The sequence below is a fragment of the Patagioenas fasciata genome, chromosome 6 (assembly GCF_037038585.1).
Source record: "Patagioenas fasciata isolate bPatFas1 chromosome 6, bPatFas1.hap1, whole genome shotgun sequence".
Classification (NCBI taxonomy): Eukaryota; Metazoa; Chordata; class Aves; order Columbiformes; family Columbidae; genus Patagioenas; species Patagioenas fasciata.
This window is the reverse complement of record NC_092525.1, coordinates 36,603,274-36,618,453: the sequence shown is the minus strand read 5'-3', so window position 1 is coordinate 36,618,453 and position 15,180 is coordinate 36,603,274. Positions and strand designations below refer to the sequence as shown.

The 15,180-nt window shown below is 38.4% G+C and overlaps 2 protein-coding genes across 2 annotated transcripts in view; one reads left to right on the top strand and one right to left on the bottom strand.

Annotated features, from left to right (window-relative positions):
• PTGFR (prostaglandin F receptor) overlaps nt 1–3,768 on the top strand; it is an 82,432-nt gene extending 78,664 nt beyond the window's left edge. The window contains exons 7-8 of the transcript XR_011739807.1: nt 2,142–2,236; nt 3,158–3,768. The gene's annotated coding sequence lies outside the window, so the exon portion shown is untranslated. The remainder of the gene's footprint in view (nt 1–2,141; nt 2,237–3,157) is intronic.
• Nucleotides 3,769–5,928: 2,160 nt separating this feature from the next.
• LOC136103918 (vitellogenin-1-like) overlaps nt 5,929–15,180 on the bottom strand; it is a 41,864-nt gene continuing 32,612 nt past the window's right edge. The window contains exons 27-35 of the mRNA XM_065842424.2: nt 14,939–15,081; nt 14,293–14,431; nt 12,996–13,131; nt 12,099–12,285; nt 11,548–11,642; nt 10,808–10,902; nt 10,545–10,704; nt 9,185–9,346; nt 5,929–6,188 (exon numbers count right to left, since the gene is read on the bottom strand). Of these exons, the coding sequence (XP_065698496.2) occupies nt 6,070–6,188; nt 9,185–9,346; nt 10,545–10,704; nt 10,808–10,902; nt 11,548–11,642; nt 12,099–12,285; nt 12,996–13,131; nt 14,293–14,431; nt 14,939–15,081 (1,236 nt within the window). The 3' untranslated portion in view covers nt 5,929–6,069. The remainder of the gene's footprint in view (nt 6,189–9,184; nt 9,347–10,544; nt 10,705–10,807; nt 10,903–11,547; nt 11,643–12,098; nt 12,286–12,995; nt 13,132–14,292; nt 14,432–14,938; nt 15,082–15,180) is intronic.

Sequence of the window (15,180 nt, the reverse complement as noted above, 5' to 3'; positions counted from 1 at the left end):
TCTGTACATCATTTGTCAAGTCTCGTGCTTGTGGATGGATCTTGAATATTAGTAGTTTTGTTTTGACCACATAAGCAGGAACAGAAGTAGAATTCTTGCATGTTAGCTTATTCAGCACAAATTCTTGGCTCTATTTCTTTGGATATAATTATCTTTTTATCAGCTGGCAAGGAAACAGCATCAAAGCAGCTCTAGCAAGAGTAAATTCTCAGCCACATGAGACACAGATATGACCATTATTTAATAAGGCACTTAAATATTTTTTCATATAATGTTCATAATGAATGTTGAGTTACTTCTACTTGCAAAGGTTAAGATGTTACATGGGGGAAATAATGTAAAAAAAATAATGGAGATAGGTTCAAGGCAAGCTAGTCACAACTTTTCACACGTTTATCACCACTTAGTATGTTTTGAAATTCATTTCATTACCAAGAAGATTTTAAGAATCATGAAAGTGCCCTGAAGCCTCAGAACAAAAAGAGACTATGACTGATTTCCCCAGTGAGGCAAAACAGAGATGCAGCAAAAGCCTGAGGACTGTAATTTCAGCACCCTAGTTTAGCACCATATTTGTTATAGTGGCCCTTGCAGAATTTGTGCAAGGGTTTGTGGGGTTTGATGGTGCGAGTCTCCAACTAGTATTCTTTCTCCAAAGCATTAATTTTTACATGAAAGCAAAATGCATAGAAGATGGTGGAGAAAGTGGGTATCTAATAGCAGGACCCAACTTTACTTGTACTAACAGTACGCAGTTAGCTGCTCCTGTAAAGATTTTGATTTGATTTTGCCTCTATTATGCAGATGACAATTGGAGTACTCCAGGATAATCTGTACTGGTCTTGGATGTTCAGACTCCTTCTGGGCCCAGAACTCCAACCTTGCCTACTATAATGTTTGTAATCAGAGATGAGTGAAAGATACTGCAGAAGGAAAGCAGAACACAAGTTCATAAAGCTCCAAAAGCTTCAGCAGGCTGATGGTTTAACATAGGGTGCAATGTAAATTTTGAAGTTGCCTGAATAGCTTCTAGATGGGACATAGTGGCCAGCTGTAGGGTAGCCTGCTCCCCCAGAAGGTGGGTGAAGGTGTGTCGAGGTGCCCATGTTTGTCCTGCTGAGAGTTGCTGAACAGGCCAGTGGACACATAAATAGGGAAGAGGAGTGAGGAAGTTGGGAAGAAATGAGGTACAGATAGTGAAGGGAAGTACTGTGATCAGATCTACTTCTGCTCGTATATAATTCCTGCCCACAAAAACCTGTCTGAAAGTAAACTTAATAATATTAGGATATATATAAGGATTCACTGTTCATCACAGTTAAGTGAACTGCAAGGGAAAAGTGAAGGAAAAATAGGTATTTTTTTGTACATTAAAGCATTTTCAGATACCAAAATAACAACCCTCTCACGTCAGTCGAGGAAGAACTGTAAGTGCTATTTTCAAACAGCTTTGGATTTTCTTAGTAAACTGTTCTCTCAGCTCTGCTTGCGATGTAATTACTGCCTATCCAGCAGTAACAGAAATGAGAATGTCTTAGGCAATGTCTGTTTCCTCTGGAGACAATGTGAAATGGTGTTCAGAAAGCTACAGAATTGTAATGTACTTACAGGAAAAAAAAACCACATAGTAATCAAGTGTGGAGGTTAAAGGGGAAAAAAAACCCACCCCAAACGCTGATTAGAATTTTTAGAAAACTGCCTGGAATTTTCAGACCTATAAACAAACCTGGAGGAAAAAGATTTAAACTATTGTCACTAAACAAAAAGCCAGTAGATGGCACGAGAGACCTGGAGATTCAACATAAAGCTCATATGGCTAATAGCTATTCTGTTTTGCGACCTTCTGTGCTATCTCTGGTGTTAGCCCTAACTACTGTATTTGATAGATTCCCGAGGTTTCTTATTCATCAGCTGCACTTAGATCCACACAGTACATTTATTTTTAGGGACAACTAAAGTTCATTTAATAACTTGTTCAAACATGCTGAGTAAAAGCCTAGCTCTGTTGAGTTTAACCATTGACTTCAGTGGGGTTAGAATTGAACACATTTTTTTTTTCAATGTTCATACTGCGGAGCAGGCATTTCATTTCCAGGAGGGGTCTGATATTAATGGTTTTGTCCTTTCCTATCACATTGCAGATCCTTTCTCTGGAGCAGAATGACCACGCTTTCCGGAAAGTCACTGTGTCATTTAAAATTAGTGAATCAAAAGAGCCAGATCTGATGGACAAAAGGTTTGTTGTCTTTGTCTGGGATACAAAAGACTGTGTCTCCAACAGCCTTTTGCCTATCCCACTATAATAGCAGGATCCAATTCTAGGTTTTTATGAATAATCCACTAAGGTTTAACCAGAACTGACCGTGAACAAATTAAGTACATTGTTTTGATTTTTTCCAAATGTGTAGTTATTTTACAGTTGGATGAATCTGAAAATGAAAACCTTCAACTTAGCAATAAAATATACTCATGTGGTTAGGAGATCTAGTGGAAAAATTTACTTTTCATCTCTAGAATCACTGAAGAACTTGCAAAAGACATATGGGACTATAAATTCATAAGCATTTCTGACTCCATCAAGTAGGTAAGTAGTCATATCCTTCTGATGCAGAAAATGAGACACAAAAATCCCCAGCCTCATGCAAAACCACATTACGAAGCTGCAAATGCAGGATTAGGACTCAAGCTTGGCATATGTTTAGGCCTGCATCTTTTTTTCTGACAGTCATTTTTTTTTTTTAAACAATACTGGAGTGCTATAATTGCAAGGTCATATTCCTTGATTACTTCAGTGAAGTCCAGAGTTCATTAATTCATATCATTGAGAAGCGCTAGGAATGAAAAGTAGAGTGCATAAAAGCTCCGACTGTGAAGTACACATTTTAATACTCGGTAGGCTATATAACTTTGGTTTGCTTTATAAGATAGGACAGGCATGATTTCTAAATGAGTTTTAAATCTGGACTGCAGATATCCTCCCAGATGGGTTGGAAATGTCTATGTTGTGCATTAGAAACTCCAGAAGGGCTTTTTCACACTTGTACCGCTAATGCTCTTAATTCCTTTGGCAAAATGAGCTGGTTCTAAGTGTTTTGTTTTGCCATGCCCACTGCCAACCTCAGGCTTTACTAACTTTCATTATATTTGGATTTTACAGCTGCAACATCAGTGGAGCCTTTCAGGCAGTCGAAGGCATTGAGCTGTCTCAGCAAGAGGGCACTAATGACCAGGAACTGGACAGAAACGAAAGCTGCCACTTCAAAATGGCAATAACAAGAGCTGTGTCTCACCCGTGCCCTGCACAGACCAGTGAAAGGACCATGCCTGGGTTCTGCTGTCCCCTCTGGCTGAGCCTGCACCCGAGTCTGGGCCACGCTGTTGGTCAGGTGCTGGTGAGTGGATTCCCCGGCCATGGGGGTATTTTTGCTTTTCTTTCCTTGGGTCCAGGACAGTGCGTGAGCTGGGAATTTCCTTAGCACATTCGGGTTCAAGCTGTTGCATGCAGCATCGTGCTGTTGGGAGGTTTATTGCCCATGAACACCACAGCCAGTGGAAAGTGCTGACAAGAAAGCTTCTGTGGGAGGAAAGGCACATGTATGTGGTTTTAGCATGGGCAGGACACCTTCTTCCAGGCATGACAATCTATCAGAAAGAGATGTGTAGCCGTTCTGGTGTCTCCCTTTAACTGAGGCACTGCAGATGTCTTCTTGGTGCAGGACCCAAAGTGGGGCTTCAGCAGGGATAGGCCTGACCTGGCACATTTATTGTTTTTTTTGGTGCTGCACAGTACATATTATTTTTATATATTGTCATTGTAGAATAAATTATTTTAGGATTGCTGATCAGTCTCTCCCTTGAAATTTTTTCTAATGACTTCAACAATCTGTAAATTGTTTCTGGGAGAAGGCATTTGCCTTTATGAGCTGCTTGTATTTTTTGTACTGTACATCCCAGCTTGATCATTGTTAATTAGTGTCTTGCATCTGTGTAGATGACTGTGTTTTACTGCGAGCAGAATTACTGCACTTCCTAATGGCTCTTTGCTGTTGCTAAATTCCTGTTCCGGTAGTTGAGCATGAAAGTTCATTTTTCTTTTGCCACTACATCTCTTCACTACCTTCGTCTTATCTGAAGTGGTTGACTGGCAAAAGTTCCTCTTCTGTAAACAAGCAGATTAAAAAGAAAGGTGTTGGATTAAAGATGACAGTCTGATCCTATGAAAATCAATAGCAGATCTCTCATAAACCACAGTGAAAACAATACCGTGAAGAAAAGGGCTCTCCAGGTGTAATATTAGTGTGATTTTAAGGCAAAGAGGAATGCAATATTCTTGATTTCCCTTCTTGTTTGAGGCTACCCTTCTTTGCAGTGCAGCACTTCTGATGGGTTAGCAAAACACAGCTTTTGTACAGGTGTTAGTTTGAACACGCATGAGAAAAAGCTATTAAATGGAGCACTGGCAGATGAAGGTTCTCAAATACAACACACAGACTAAATTCAAGCTGGGGGAAGGGAAAGAGGCAGGTAACCTAAAGGCTAACATTTAAATCCTTAAGGCTGACATTTCAGTCTCTAAAAAACCCCTTTTTACCCTCTGTATGTTGTCCTCAGGAGAGGGACTTGGGAGCAGAGGCAAACATACTTACCATGGGGTATGCACGAGGCATCAGGGCTCAGCCCACTGAGCCCTGATTTGAACAAACTCGTAAAGGATTATGTTCTTTTGGAGCTAATGAAGTAACTGCAGTACACCAAGGCAAAACTGAGTCTTTTCAAGTTGGTTGCAAGCTGCAACTTGGAAGAAAGTGAGAGGAGTACTATGCATTGCTCATGTTTCTGCTCTTGAAAGAAAAGCACTGAGAAAAGTTATTCTGTAATCATTCAGCTATTTAGTCTTCCATAGTCTTTCTGATAGCTCAGTTTTTAGTTAGAATGAAAAGTATTTTCCTTAATGACAGTTTTCTGGCAGCATTTGGGTTCAGTAGTACCTTGCCCATGCTAAGGCTTCTCTTGGAAGAACATGCTGGCTGTTGCTATTGCCTGTTACGGAAAATGTATCACAGCTCACTGCACAGCTGATTCGTGTACAAGGTGAAGAGATATTGTGCTGTTGCTCACGGTTTGAAGGTGCCACCTATTCCCGGTCCCCTGGAGTGGGAGGGAATTGCCTTTCTGCATAGGCCTAGGTGCAAGCTAGCACATTGACATCTCGCTGGTTAAATACAGTCTAACTGTCCTGCTTGTACTTTATTTTAGCTTTATGATGCTATTGATCTTAGATATTTTTCTATATATTACTTTTTTGGGACTATTTGGAATGCTACCTAATGTATTATTGTTCCCTGAAGTTTTTGAAGGCATCGTTTTCATAGATATACAATAGGAGAGGGTAACAAAAAAAAGAGTTCCCGTTCATACTTTTAGCTCATGAAGTAACAGCACATCCATTGAAATTTAAATGAAAATGGGGACTGTGTCACACACTATAGCTCTCTGGAAAGCTACAGTGGGAGTCTAGCAGCCCAATTCATTCCTTTGTAGAATGTACTAAGGCTAATGGTCTTGCTGGGAGTAAAATGTATTTTTTTTGCAGAACGGTTCCAAGAACAGACTTTTCTCTTTACTGGAAAACATAAAAGAAAACAAATGCTTACTGTGTCTTTAGTATGCTAAATATGAAATTCTTTGCACAATGGAATGTTAGCAGTAGCCATAATCATGTTTTCCTTTCATCACCTAGTGAACATAATTTTCAGAGAGGACTGCTGTAATTATATTTCAGATAAAAGGAAGCAGAATTTCTGGATAATATGATAGTTGGTCTGATTGTTTTGTTGATAGGGCAAAATAAAGAGACAGACCACATGAATACTTATTTAATGAACAACTTATTTATTAAGCAGTGCAGACTGTACATAATGCATTTGACTTCAGGTACAATGCAGTAGACTTGTTTTCTTCAAGCACATTTCTTAATATTTTACTACAGCTATTACCTTCCCTTCTTGTCTGTCCAGCTATTCAATTATTTATATAGTATGTCTATAGCACAACACAAAAGCGCTTAGCTTAACTACAGTCACCAGTGCAGGTACAATCAATGTCAGCATCCACGCTCTGAACAGTATCCTCAGATGCAGATTTCTTATCGCTGCTTCTCTGCCATTCCAGCAGGCTTACAGCAGTATCTGTCAGAAAGGCAAAGCCATTGTTAACTAACATCAAGCAAATTAACACATTTCAAGGAAATACTGTTTTGATGGCTGCCAACTCCCTCATCAAGTAAAGAACGAAATCCTGCCCCCACAACTGACATCTAACTGGCTCATTGACTTGGAGCAGGATTTTCATCCATGATATAATTACTATAATACTTCCCTAAAAACAAAATGAATAACATTTCACGAAGCACAAAGACAACAAGCAGGAGCCTGTAAAAGTGCTGGAGGTAGCCACCTTCAAAGTAAGACCACCACATACCAGTACACATCAGCAATCTCTTTTTATGTTAGTGCTGCCTATCAGTGCGTATTTCAGCAGACTATTTGTCGAAGTTCATTCTGAAGGATAAGCCCTTTGGAGAATTTTCAGAGGTTCATAAACTTCTAATTAAAGTTTCCCATATATTGTGAAATCTGGCAGAGCATTGTCAGTTGCAGTATTAACCTTACCACACTGCTTTATCAACAGCAGCTTGAATAAGCCGTATCCCTTAATGCTGAAATAATCTAAATGGAATAATGATATTCATCCTCCCAATAAATATTCTTAGCTAGTTGGAGGTTTATCATTGCATCAGGAAGAATATTAGGACATCCATTTAGATTAAGTTTGTATAATGAGAATGGGTAAAGATTTCATAATTTTACTTCCATTTGTTTTATCCCTCAGTTGGACAATATATTTATAACATGCCGTCTCTCATCACAGGGAAAGCTGGAGACTGCTGTGTGGGTTCAGGTTGCATCAGTCACTTATCTCCTGAAATGGTAACACTCTCCTTGGCTAAATTACTGTCCAATTTGAAGCACAGATTTTGCATAGTAACCTGGGTAATAAACATTTCCCAGAAAGGTGCTGGAGATGCTTTTTAAAAATATGTAAGATTTTCAAGCCTGAGAAATGTTATAAAATGTCTGGTTTCTGTTTTTTATATACATTAATTCTTGTTATAGCTCTTGGGCATGCTGTGGGTTTGATCACATCCCTATCCATATAGGAAGCAGTTGCCTTGGCAAACTGGATCATGGCTGAGTAACTATGATCCCTATAGGTAGGATTTGTGGCGTGTTTGAGATGATGTAAACCGATATGTGGACTTAGACTCGGAGTGATGTCTGCCTCAGTCAAGATCCTAAGACTACAGGCTCACCGATTTGAGGATAACAGGGGAAATTCTGCATCCTTGTACTTCATTTATCTTTGCACCACTGGTGACAGTGATGGAGTCCCTCTCTTTTGAAATGGCAGACTATTATATTTAAGCTCTTGAATAAAGGGCTGAGAAAAGGTACTTTGTCCAGTGTATGCAAATAAATGTTCTCAGCTTGAGAAAGATGTGGCTTTTGTTAAGGCTGCTTCTCCAAGCCATTGAACAAAGAAAGAAGAAGAACAAGAATAATTTTTAAGGGCTGGACTTGTATTTCTATTAATCCTTAGCCCGAGAAAACTAATCATCTTGCTAAAAAACCACAAATGGCATCTTTTCCCTTCATCCTTCTCCTCCTCTCCCTCTCCCGCACTTACCCCCCACTCCTTCCCTCCTCAGGATAAATAAATTAAAAACCCCCTTGATTAGGAGTACCGCTAGCAGACTTCCCAGTCTCTGGTTCAGTAAATGAACCAGAGAAGCCTGCAGTTGCTGTAAAAGCATCACTGCCTGCGACAACTAACATATCTTTTTTTTTCTGATTTTCCTCTTTTCTCACACATTTTTGTGAGAGAATGAGACAGCTTTGTTATAGCCTAATATTCTGAGGCAGTGAGTGGCCCGAGGTGATGACATTTCAGAGATACAGACTTGGACACACAAAAGAAATCTGTGAAACATGGATATGACAAGATTTTTGGAAGGCTTTTTTTGTTGAGGGTGGGTTTTTCTTTTCATAAAAGGATGCATCTATTCACATCTCAGGGAGCCATCAGAAAACTATTAGCACTCTCACTGTGCTGCTTGTTGAACAGGCTGTTGTAGACGGTTGACTATTATAGAATGATACCCATTGCTTTTATGGGCTGATTCAGCACATCAATAACACGAGCAAAGTACAAAGTTCTACATAGATGTTGTTTAAAATCAGCCATAAAGTACTCTTGTTTCTCTTGAGTATTACTCAACACAGGGATCCATTTGCTTCAGTGAAACTACACTGGATTATCCCAGTTTACAATGGATTTGGCCAACAATGTTTAACACAGAGAACAGGCCACTTCAGTAGATACTCCCTAATGGTAGGTTTCCCTCTAAGGTATATATGTACTGTATAATTCACTAGAAAGATTTAGGAAAGACTGCACCAGAAATATATGTAGGCTCCAGGTTAGATTCTCCTCTCATGCTTATATAACTTTAGTGTGATCCTGTGTTAGACAATGCATTGTGTCTGTGACAAATTGGTATAAGTGAAAGGAGAAAAAGGCCCTGTATTTTTAAAAATCTGGGACACAAGGGTATGTGTATAAAATACCTTCAAATACAAACTATTTTTTGGAACAATCTAGAGAACATTTCAGCAATGTGTTTTTTGCTGATGTATTGCACAGTGGCATACCATGGCAGCCTAATCACAGCAGTCATGTCACACTACTTGACTGACTTTCAATTGCCTTGCTTACCCTGGTCTACACAAAATTGCAGGCTGTAACGTGCATAAAAGGACTCATTGTTGCTTATCTCAACTTCATGGAGATCCTGAAAATGTGAAAAACATTTTATCGATTGGTGCTGCCCCTTTTACCACCTCAAATGTTTTTCTCAGATGATGCTACCTGCCATCATCCAAACTAGCTTTTAGCTGGCCAGTACTGTCAGTGGTTATAGCAAATACTACTGGGATTAAAAGCAGCAGCTCAGAGAGGAGCCAGAGCAATACAGGTCTGTGCGTGGCTGCGCTGTGTTTTGTTCTTTTGAGTGCTCTGACAGAGCTCCTGCAGTACGTGACACGGGGAGAGAAAAATATCGTACCTTTTGGGAAACAGTGGAAGCCAACCTTAACTGAAGTTTTTTCTGTTGGAGTACAGTCTTTCATACATTTCAGTACTGGGTCAACAGAGTAGCATGTAGATTCCTCTCCATCAATAGTAGGATTTCGATTCAGCTTCACATAACTGCGCTGCAACTTGCACCCTAAGAGGAAAAGGAAAGGTAGTTAAAATTGTAGAAATAAATCCCAATCGATCCCTGCAACAATAAAGGTCCGTATTTTCTCTACAGCTTTTATTAAAACGCAGGTGCCTGACAAACCATTTTCACAGTAGCAAGGTTATCAAGATAGAATGATAATAAGTTGGGTGATAGAGGAAAGAGTCTGAAAAGGGACCTATTTTTAAAATCTAATTGCACAATGTAACCCAAATGGAATCATGTATACCCATTTTTTTTTTTAACTACATAATACACAGAAAATAACCTCTCATGTCTGAAAGCTATTAAGAACAGATACTACAAGCACAATGGCTACTTCATTGCATTAGGAAAAATGTCAACTGTAGTGAATGGATTAAAAAAAAAAGGCAGCATTTATATAATAACATCAAGGATAATTTTTGTATTGGATGATTTTTATAATGCTCCAATTATCTCACTAGAAAGGTATAATGTAACTTAACAGGATCTCAGCTATGACTCTGTTTCCTGACACGCAGATAAGTACAATTCTACTGTCGCTGAAGTCAAGGAGAAAACAACCATTAACTTCAATAAAGTTATCTCAGGTCCAAGGTAAATGGAGACCTACAGAACAAAACTGTACTGATGTTATGGGAGACCATCATTATTTTTCCAGCTATGTGAGAGAGAGGAAGGTCTTTTACTTTAGGAATATTTGTAAATATTTCCCTGAGATTGAAACCTCAGATGGTGCAGAACAAAACCAAAATCTTGTTCACTCTGAAAATTTACATGAACTTAAGGTCTGACACAGAATTTATAGCCTGCAACTTGTTTAGTTAAAATAAGTCTGCAGATAACAACTGAAACTGCTTTGATTCAGTAGTAAAAATCACACTTACTTTGGTGGGAGGAAGATTAGGCCTGATTTCCCTCTCCAAGAAAAAAACTACTCAGTGTAAGAAATTACGGTAGAATCAACTATTTAGCACTGAGCTGCACATGAGATAAAGACTTTGCTCTAGCATATATTCTCTGTATTCACAGCCAATGTTTTAAACATCGGTTAATGAAATTAAAATGGATCTATATTGCTATTGTCTTTTCTAAGTAAAAGATTTCTGCTACTTTTAAAAAAAAATATTTTCTAGCTACTGGCAGAGGAAAAGTGAAGTTGTATTCTCCCCAAGCATAAATTGTTTTCAGATCTACTCACCACCAGAACAAGTTTCTTCTAGCAAAACCCATGAATGAACAAAAGCAGAACAGCTGTGTGCCAGTTTATGATTTGGCATTAGGAGTTCATTGTGTGTTTCTCTGTCATTATTTCCACAAACTCCACAGGTCTTTCCTCTCATCCATGAAGCAACGGTAACCTGTAAAATAGCACACCTTTGTAGTGAATGCTCAAGTGTTGGTCTGTTACATTGCAAAGGCACTAAACAGAAAAAGTAGTAACCTTGAAAGTAAGACCAATACCTTAAGGATCACACCATCAAAAGTCACATTCTTCAGCCCATGTGCTGGAGCTTCCACGATAACTGTTGTTCCATTTTTATAAATTCTAACATTGTCTATAAAAAGACAGTGAATCATAAGGTGATCTGCTTAATTTCAAATTAGTGGAGAAATTAAGTAGCACAAAATAAACCATAATGCATTTTTTCTTCGGAAGGAACATTTTGCTGCTACAATTGGATTTGTTTTGTTTTGTGGAGAGAGAAAGAAAAACCAGAATAAATTATCTATTTATAAAAATATTCTACTGCTGTTCCATATAGTTGGAATTGACTTTTGTATCCAGTCTTCTAAATCTTGAAATAATAATGTCATCGATGGTGCTTCAGTTAAATACCAGACCCAATGCATGTAATTGTGACTGCAAGAAGCACTTTTTTCCTGAACAATCACCAACTTGGACATAACATATATATATATATATATATATATATATATATATATATATATATATACATAAATAAAAGGGCTTTATTTACTTGTCAGTTATACTGAGGGAAATTATGAGTGTATATACTATAGAAAACACAAGAATGTAAGTCAATCCAAACAGTAAGAAAATAAAGTCTCCATTTTTTCTTTGAATTAATCTTGCTTGCGTTTTCTTTACCCTGAAATGTCTCTGAGAAATTTATGAAAACAGAGTATTGAATTTATTTAATTTTCACGTCAGTCCTGGAAAAGTGGGTGTCACAGCTTACCTTTTTCATACTCAGAAGCTCCACTGTCTGATAATATTGGTTCGTCATTGCATGCTACAAGGAGAGAATTTGCCACAGGATGGATTTTGATGTTCCTTCAGGGAAAAACAAAGAAATAAACAAAAAAAAAAAAAAAGAAAGAAAGAAAGAAAGAAGAAACTAGTGGTTAATTAAAATATGAAAAGCGGAGATACTTGTGATCAAAGCCAGCAGAGAGCCAATTTGGACATCTGGATTCTGAATGAATGAATGAGCTGTTTTCTTTCCAAAATGCAAAATTAATTTGGACTTCAGTCTTGGAGATTAAATCTTTAAAGAAAAAACAGGGTGGGGACTTATTGAGCAGGTTATCAGATAATGGTGGCTGTGAAGTCAAAGACAAGAGCAGCTAAACCAATGAGTCTTGGATGAGGATTCCATCTGAAACTCTGTCTTTCCCCAAATATCTGATTGCAAACTAGTTTCACCTAGGAGCTAGACATCTACCCTCCCTAGACTAACTCTGAAATTTTATACCTAACTCCTGTGCCCTCAGGATAAACCACACTTACGCTGAGGTTGTGCTTATGTGAACCTCTCTTGAGAAGGACCGAGGATCAACCTTTCTTGTAGTAATGATGAATTTTGGGTGTTCAGTACAGTCTTGGGCAACTATCAGGTTGCAACTCTTATTGAAAAAACATGTACGGCTCACATGATCGAATGTTTTGAAATCTCCCTCAGTGACTTCACATGTGGCTGCAAAACAAAACCAGAGAGGAAATAATGGCAGATGTGACAATGGCATGCAAGCTCCTGAGAAGTATAGAAGGCCACCTCTGTAAGATTGAACTACCCAGCAAACAGGAAAGAAACTTCAACATTTCCTTGGCAGATGCTTTCAATGCTGTCGGTCTGTAAGGACAGGATAGCACCACAGAACAACTACCAGTTATAGACTACACTGGTATTGATTTTGATCACATTCTAAACACAAAACTCAAGCTAACAAGGACTAAAATGTACCAAGTTCTCGAGAAACCAAAAATAGCAGCCATTATAAAAATTAAGTTCACATATCCCACAGAAGTGCTATGCACTAACCAGCTAAAACTCACAACTCCTTTTTTTGAAGAAAATAAACAGCGCAGAAAATATACTATCTGTCTTGTACCCGTCATCTGATGCCTCTCAATGCAGAGAAGGCACATTCTTAGATGAAGCAAAAGACAACCTCTACTCTTTGCAGTCAGGAGTGGTTCCTGAATTCTGAATATTTGCATCAGTTTGAATATCTTCATTCACCTGCCAACCAACATTTTTTTAAGTGAAAGAATGAGCTGCTGAAAAGGCAGGGTTAGAGATGCTATGCTTCCCTAGAAAACAAGGAAAGAAAAGGCCCAGTCATGGCAGTGGATGGATCTCCAAACTTTGCTTATTCATGAATCAGGCATATAAGTAATATTTACATTGATCTTCTTGTGCTATTTGTGAAGCTATTTGAGGAAATAAATTCCAGGCAGTGATATCTTGAATCTCATAAGGTGGAGTTGGGCCTAAAGGCAGAGTGAAAGGCATTCGGAGTGCCTGACAGTAAAGTGTTACCTGAAAAAGCAAAAATTAAAATACGTTAAGATAAATTAAACAATATTGCTCAATACATGACTGCAAACAAAAGAGACTCTAGTGAAAAGAAACCTTGAAGATGTATTTCTACTACTGCAGTTGTGTTAGTCTCTCCAGGATGCACTCAAACCTTAAGCTTTTCTGAGGAATCACTGTTTTATAGTCACATTTCTGGACTTCTTGAGAAATTGTTGAGGACATTGGAAAGTAACTGACATAAATGAAGTTTAAGTGGTAATTAAGTAACAACTTCTTAAAAAATAAGGCAACAAGTTAAGTAACTGAGTAAATTGATGGATATGTCTGGAAAAGTGAACAGCACACATCACAGGCCAAAAACTGGCATGATGAGTTTTGGGATAAGATCCCTCAATGTAGCTAAAATTATACTTACAAAGGGAATCAAATTAATACCTAGTTTGCCTACTTTTGTCAGGTGTATTAAAGATACTGCAATACTGAAGCACTATGGAAGGTTAAAGACACACTAGTTTAACTGTGTGTGAATAGCTAGCTGTTATTAATTTGCCAGAGGAAATTTTTCAAAGCCGTGCGTAGGAGTTTGGTGCACAAGGACCAATTAATCAGTGCAGATCCAGCCTGTGTGAGCTACTCTGAGAATGTAACTATCTGTCCTGGTTTGGTTTAGGCCCATTTGTCTTTGTGGCTGTCACAACTTTCTCAGACCTATCTCGTCAGGTGTGGTTGCTGCGCATGTGGCATTTGAGTGCCAACACAGACAGATGCTGTATGTGCTTGCAATGGACTGCAAGGTCTTCTCAGGGCGTCCATTATCTGCTCTGAGATCCCTATACTTCCCACAGAACTAGTCACACTAGGTAAAACGAATAAAGGTGTGAGTGTAGAGCAGTCATACTTGGGAAAATTTTGGCCTAACAGCTGTCCTCAGAATGGAAATAAGGTATTTGACTAGAGAGTCTGATTTTCAGCTTATTGCTACATTGCACCAAAGCAGCACAAAATCAAGAACACTCTTGTATGTGTTTCCACACCCATGTAATGTACTCATGTATATAGCAGCTTCTCTAAAAGGTAATGTTTGTTTGTTTTTTTTTAAGTATCAAAATGTTATTAGTTGAAAATCCATTCAAGGTAAGGAAAATAAAAATCGACACGTACCCCAGGAGCTTTAATTACTGTATCAATTGTTCGTGGAGATGTTGCAACTGCCCTTACTATAAATTCATGAGATGGATTTCTCTGATGTGCTTCTGAGAAGCCCAACACGAGTGCTGCACCAGGAACGTATTGCATGAATCTAGAGATAAACAAGATGTGACAAAATCAAGCACATGAGCAAAAGCAGACATAGGAGGAGGAGGAGGACGACTGCAAGTTCTGAAAAATCAGGGTGACAATGGAAAAACTGAAGTCAAGGAAATAATACTTTGTGTTGAATTAAATGGTTGATTTTATCCAGAGGAAACGCATTGGTTTTATTTTGCTCATTTTACCTGGGTATTTTTTAAGACTGAAAAGAAGAGCATTAAAAAAAATTAAAAAGCATTTTGAACTGAAATATCAAATAATTTAATATGAAAAATAAAATCAAACTTGTCAAGTTTTTAAACATTTGAGGGATATCTTTTACCAAGAAACATGTAAAGGAAGTGCAACACATTCGCTAAATACTTTTGTGCCATTTAACTAGTGTTTTCTATTTAACTTGGGTTGAAAACTTTGCTTTATAAAACCACTGAAGGAACTGAATCAAACTAGTGTAAGCAATGCAACATAACAACTTAGGAAAGAGCAAGTTACATACTTTGTGCTTGTCTTTTTTATCCAGGACGGAAGGTTTCCCCACTGGACCTTTAGCTGCACGGCTGGCTTCTTTGCCAGTTGGCCTGTGGTAGCCATGGCTGCTATCCTGTAGTCCCGGCACTCCTTGCCCCATCTCAGTCTGGCCTTTAAAAACAGAAACAGTCACCCCAGTAACAGAAAAGAACCACAGAACCCACTTAACCGTTTCAAAATGTGAGTTTTTCTTCTTTCCTGCAACTTCAC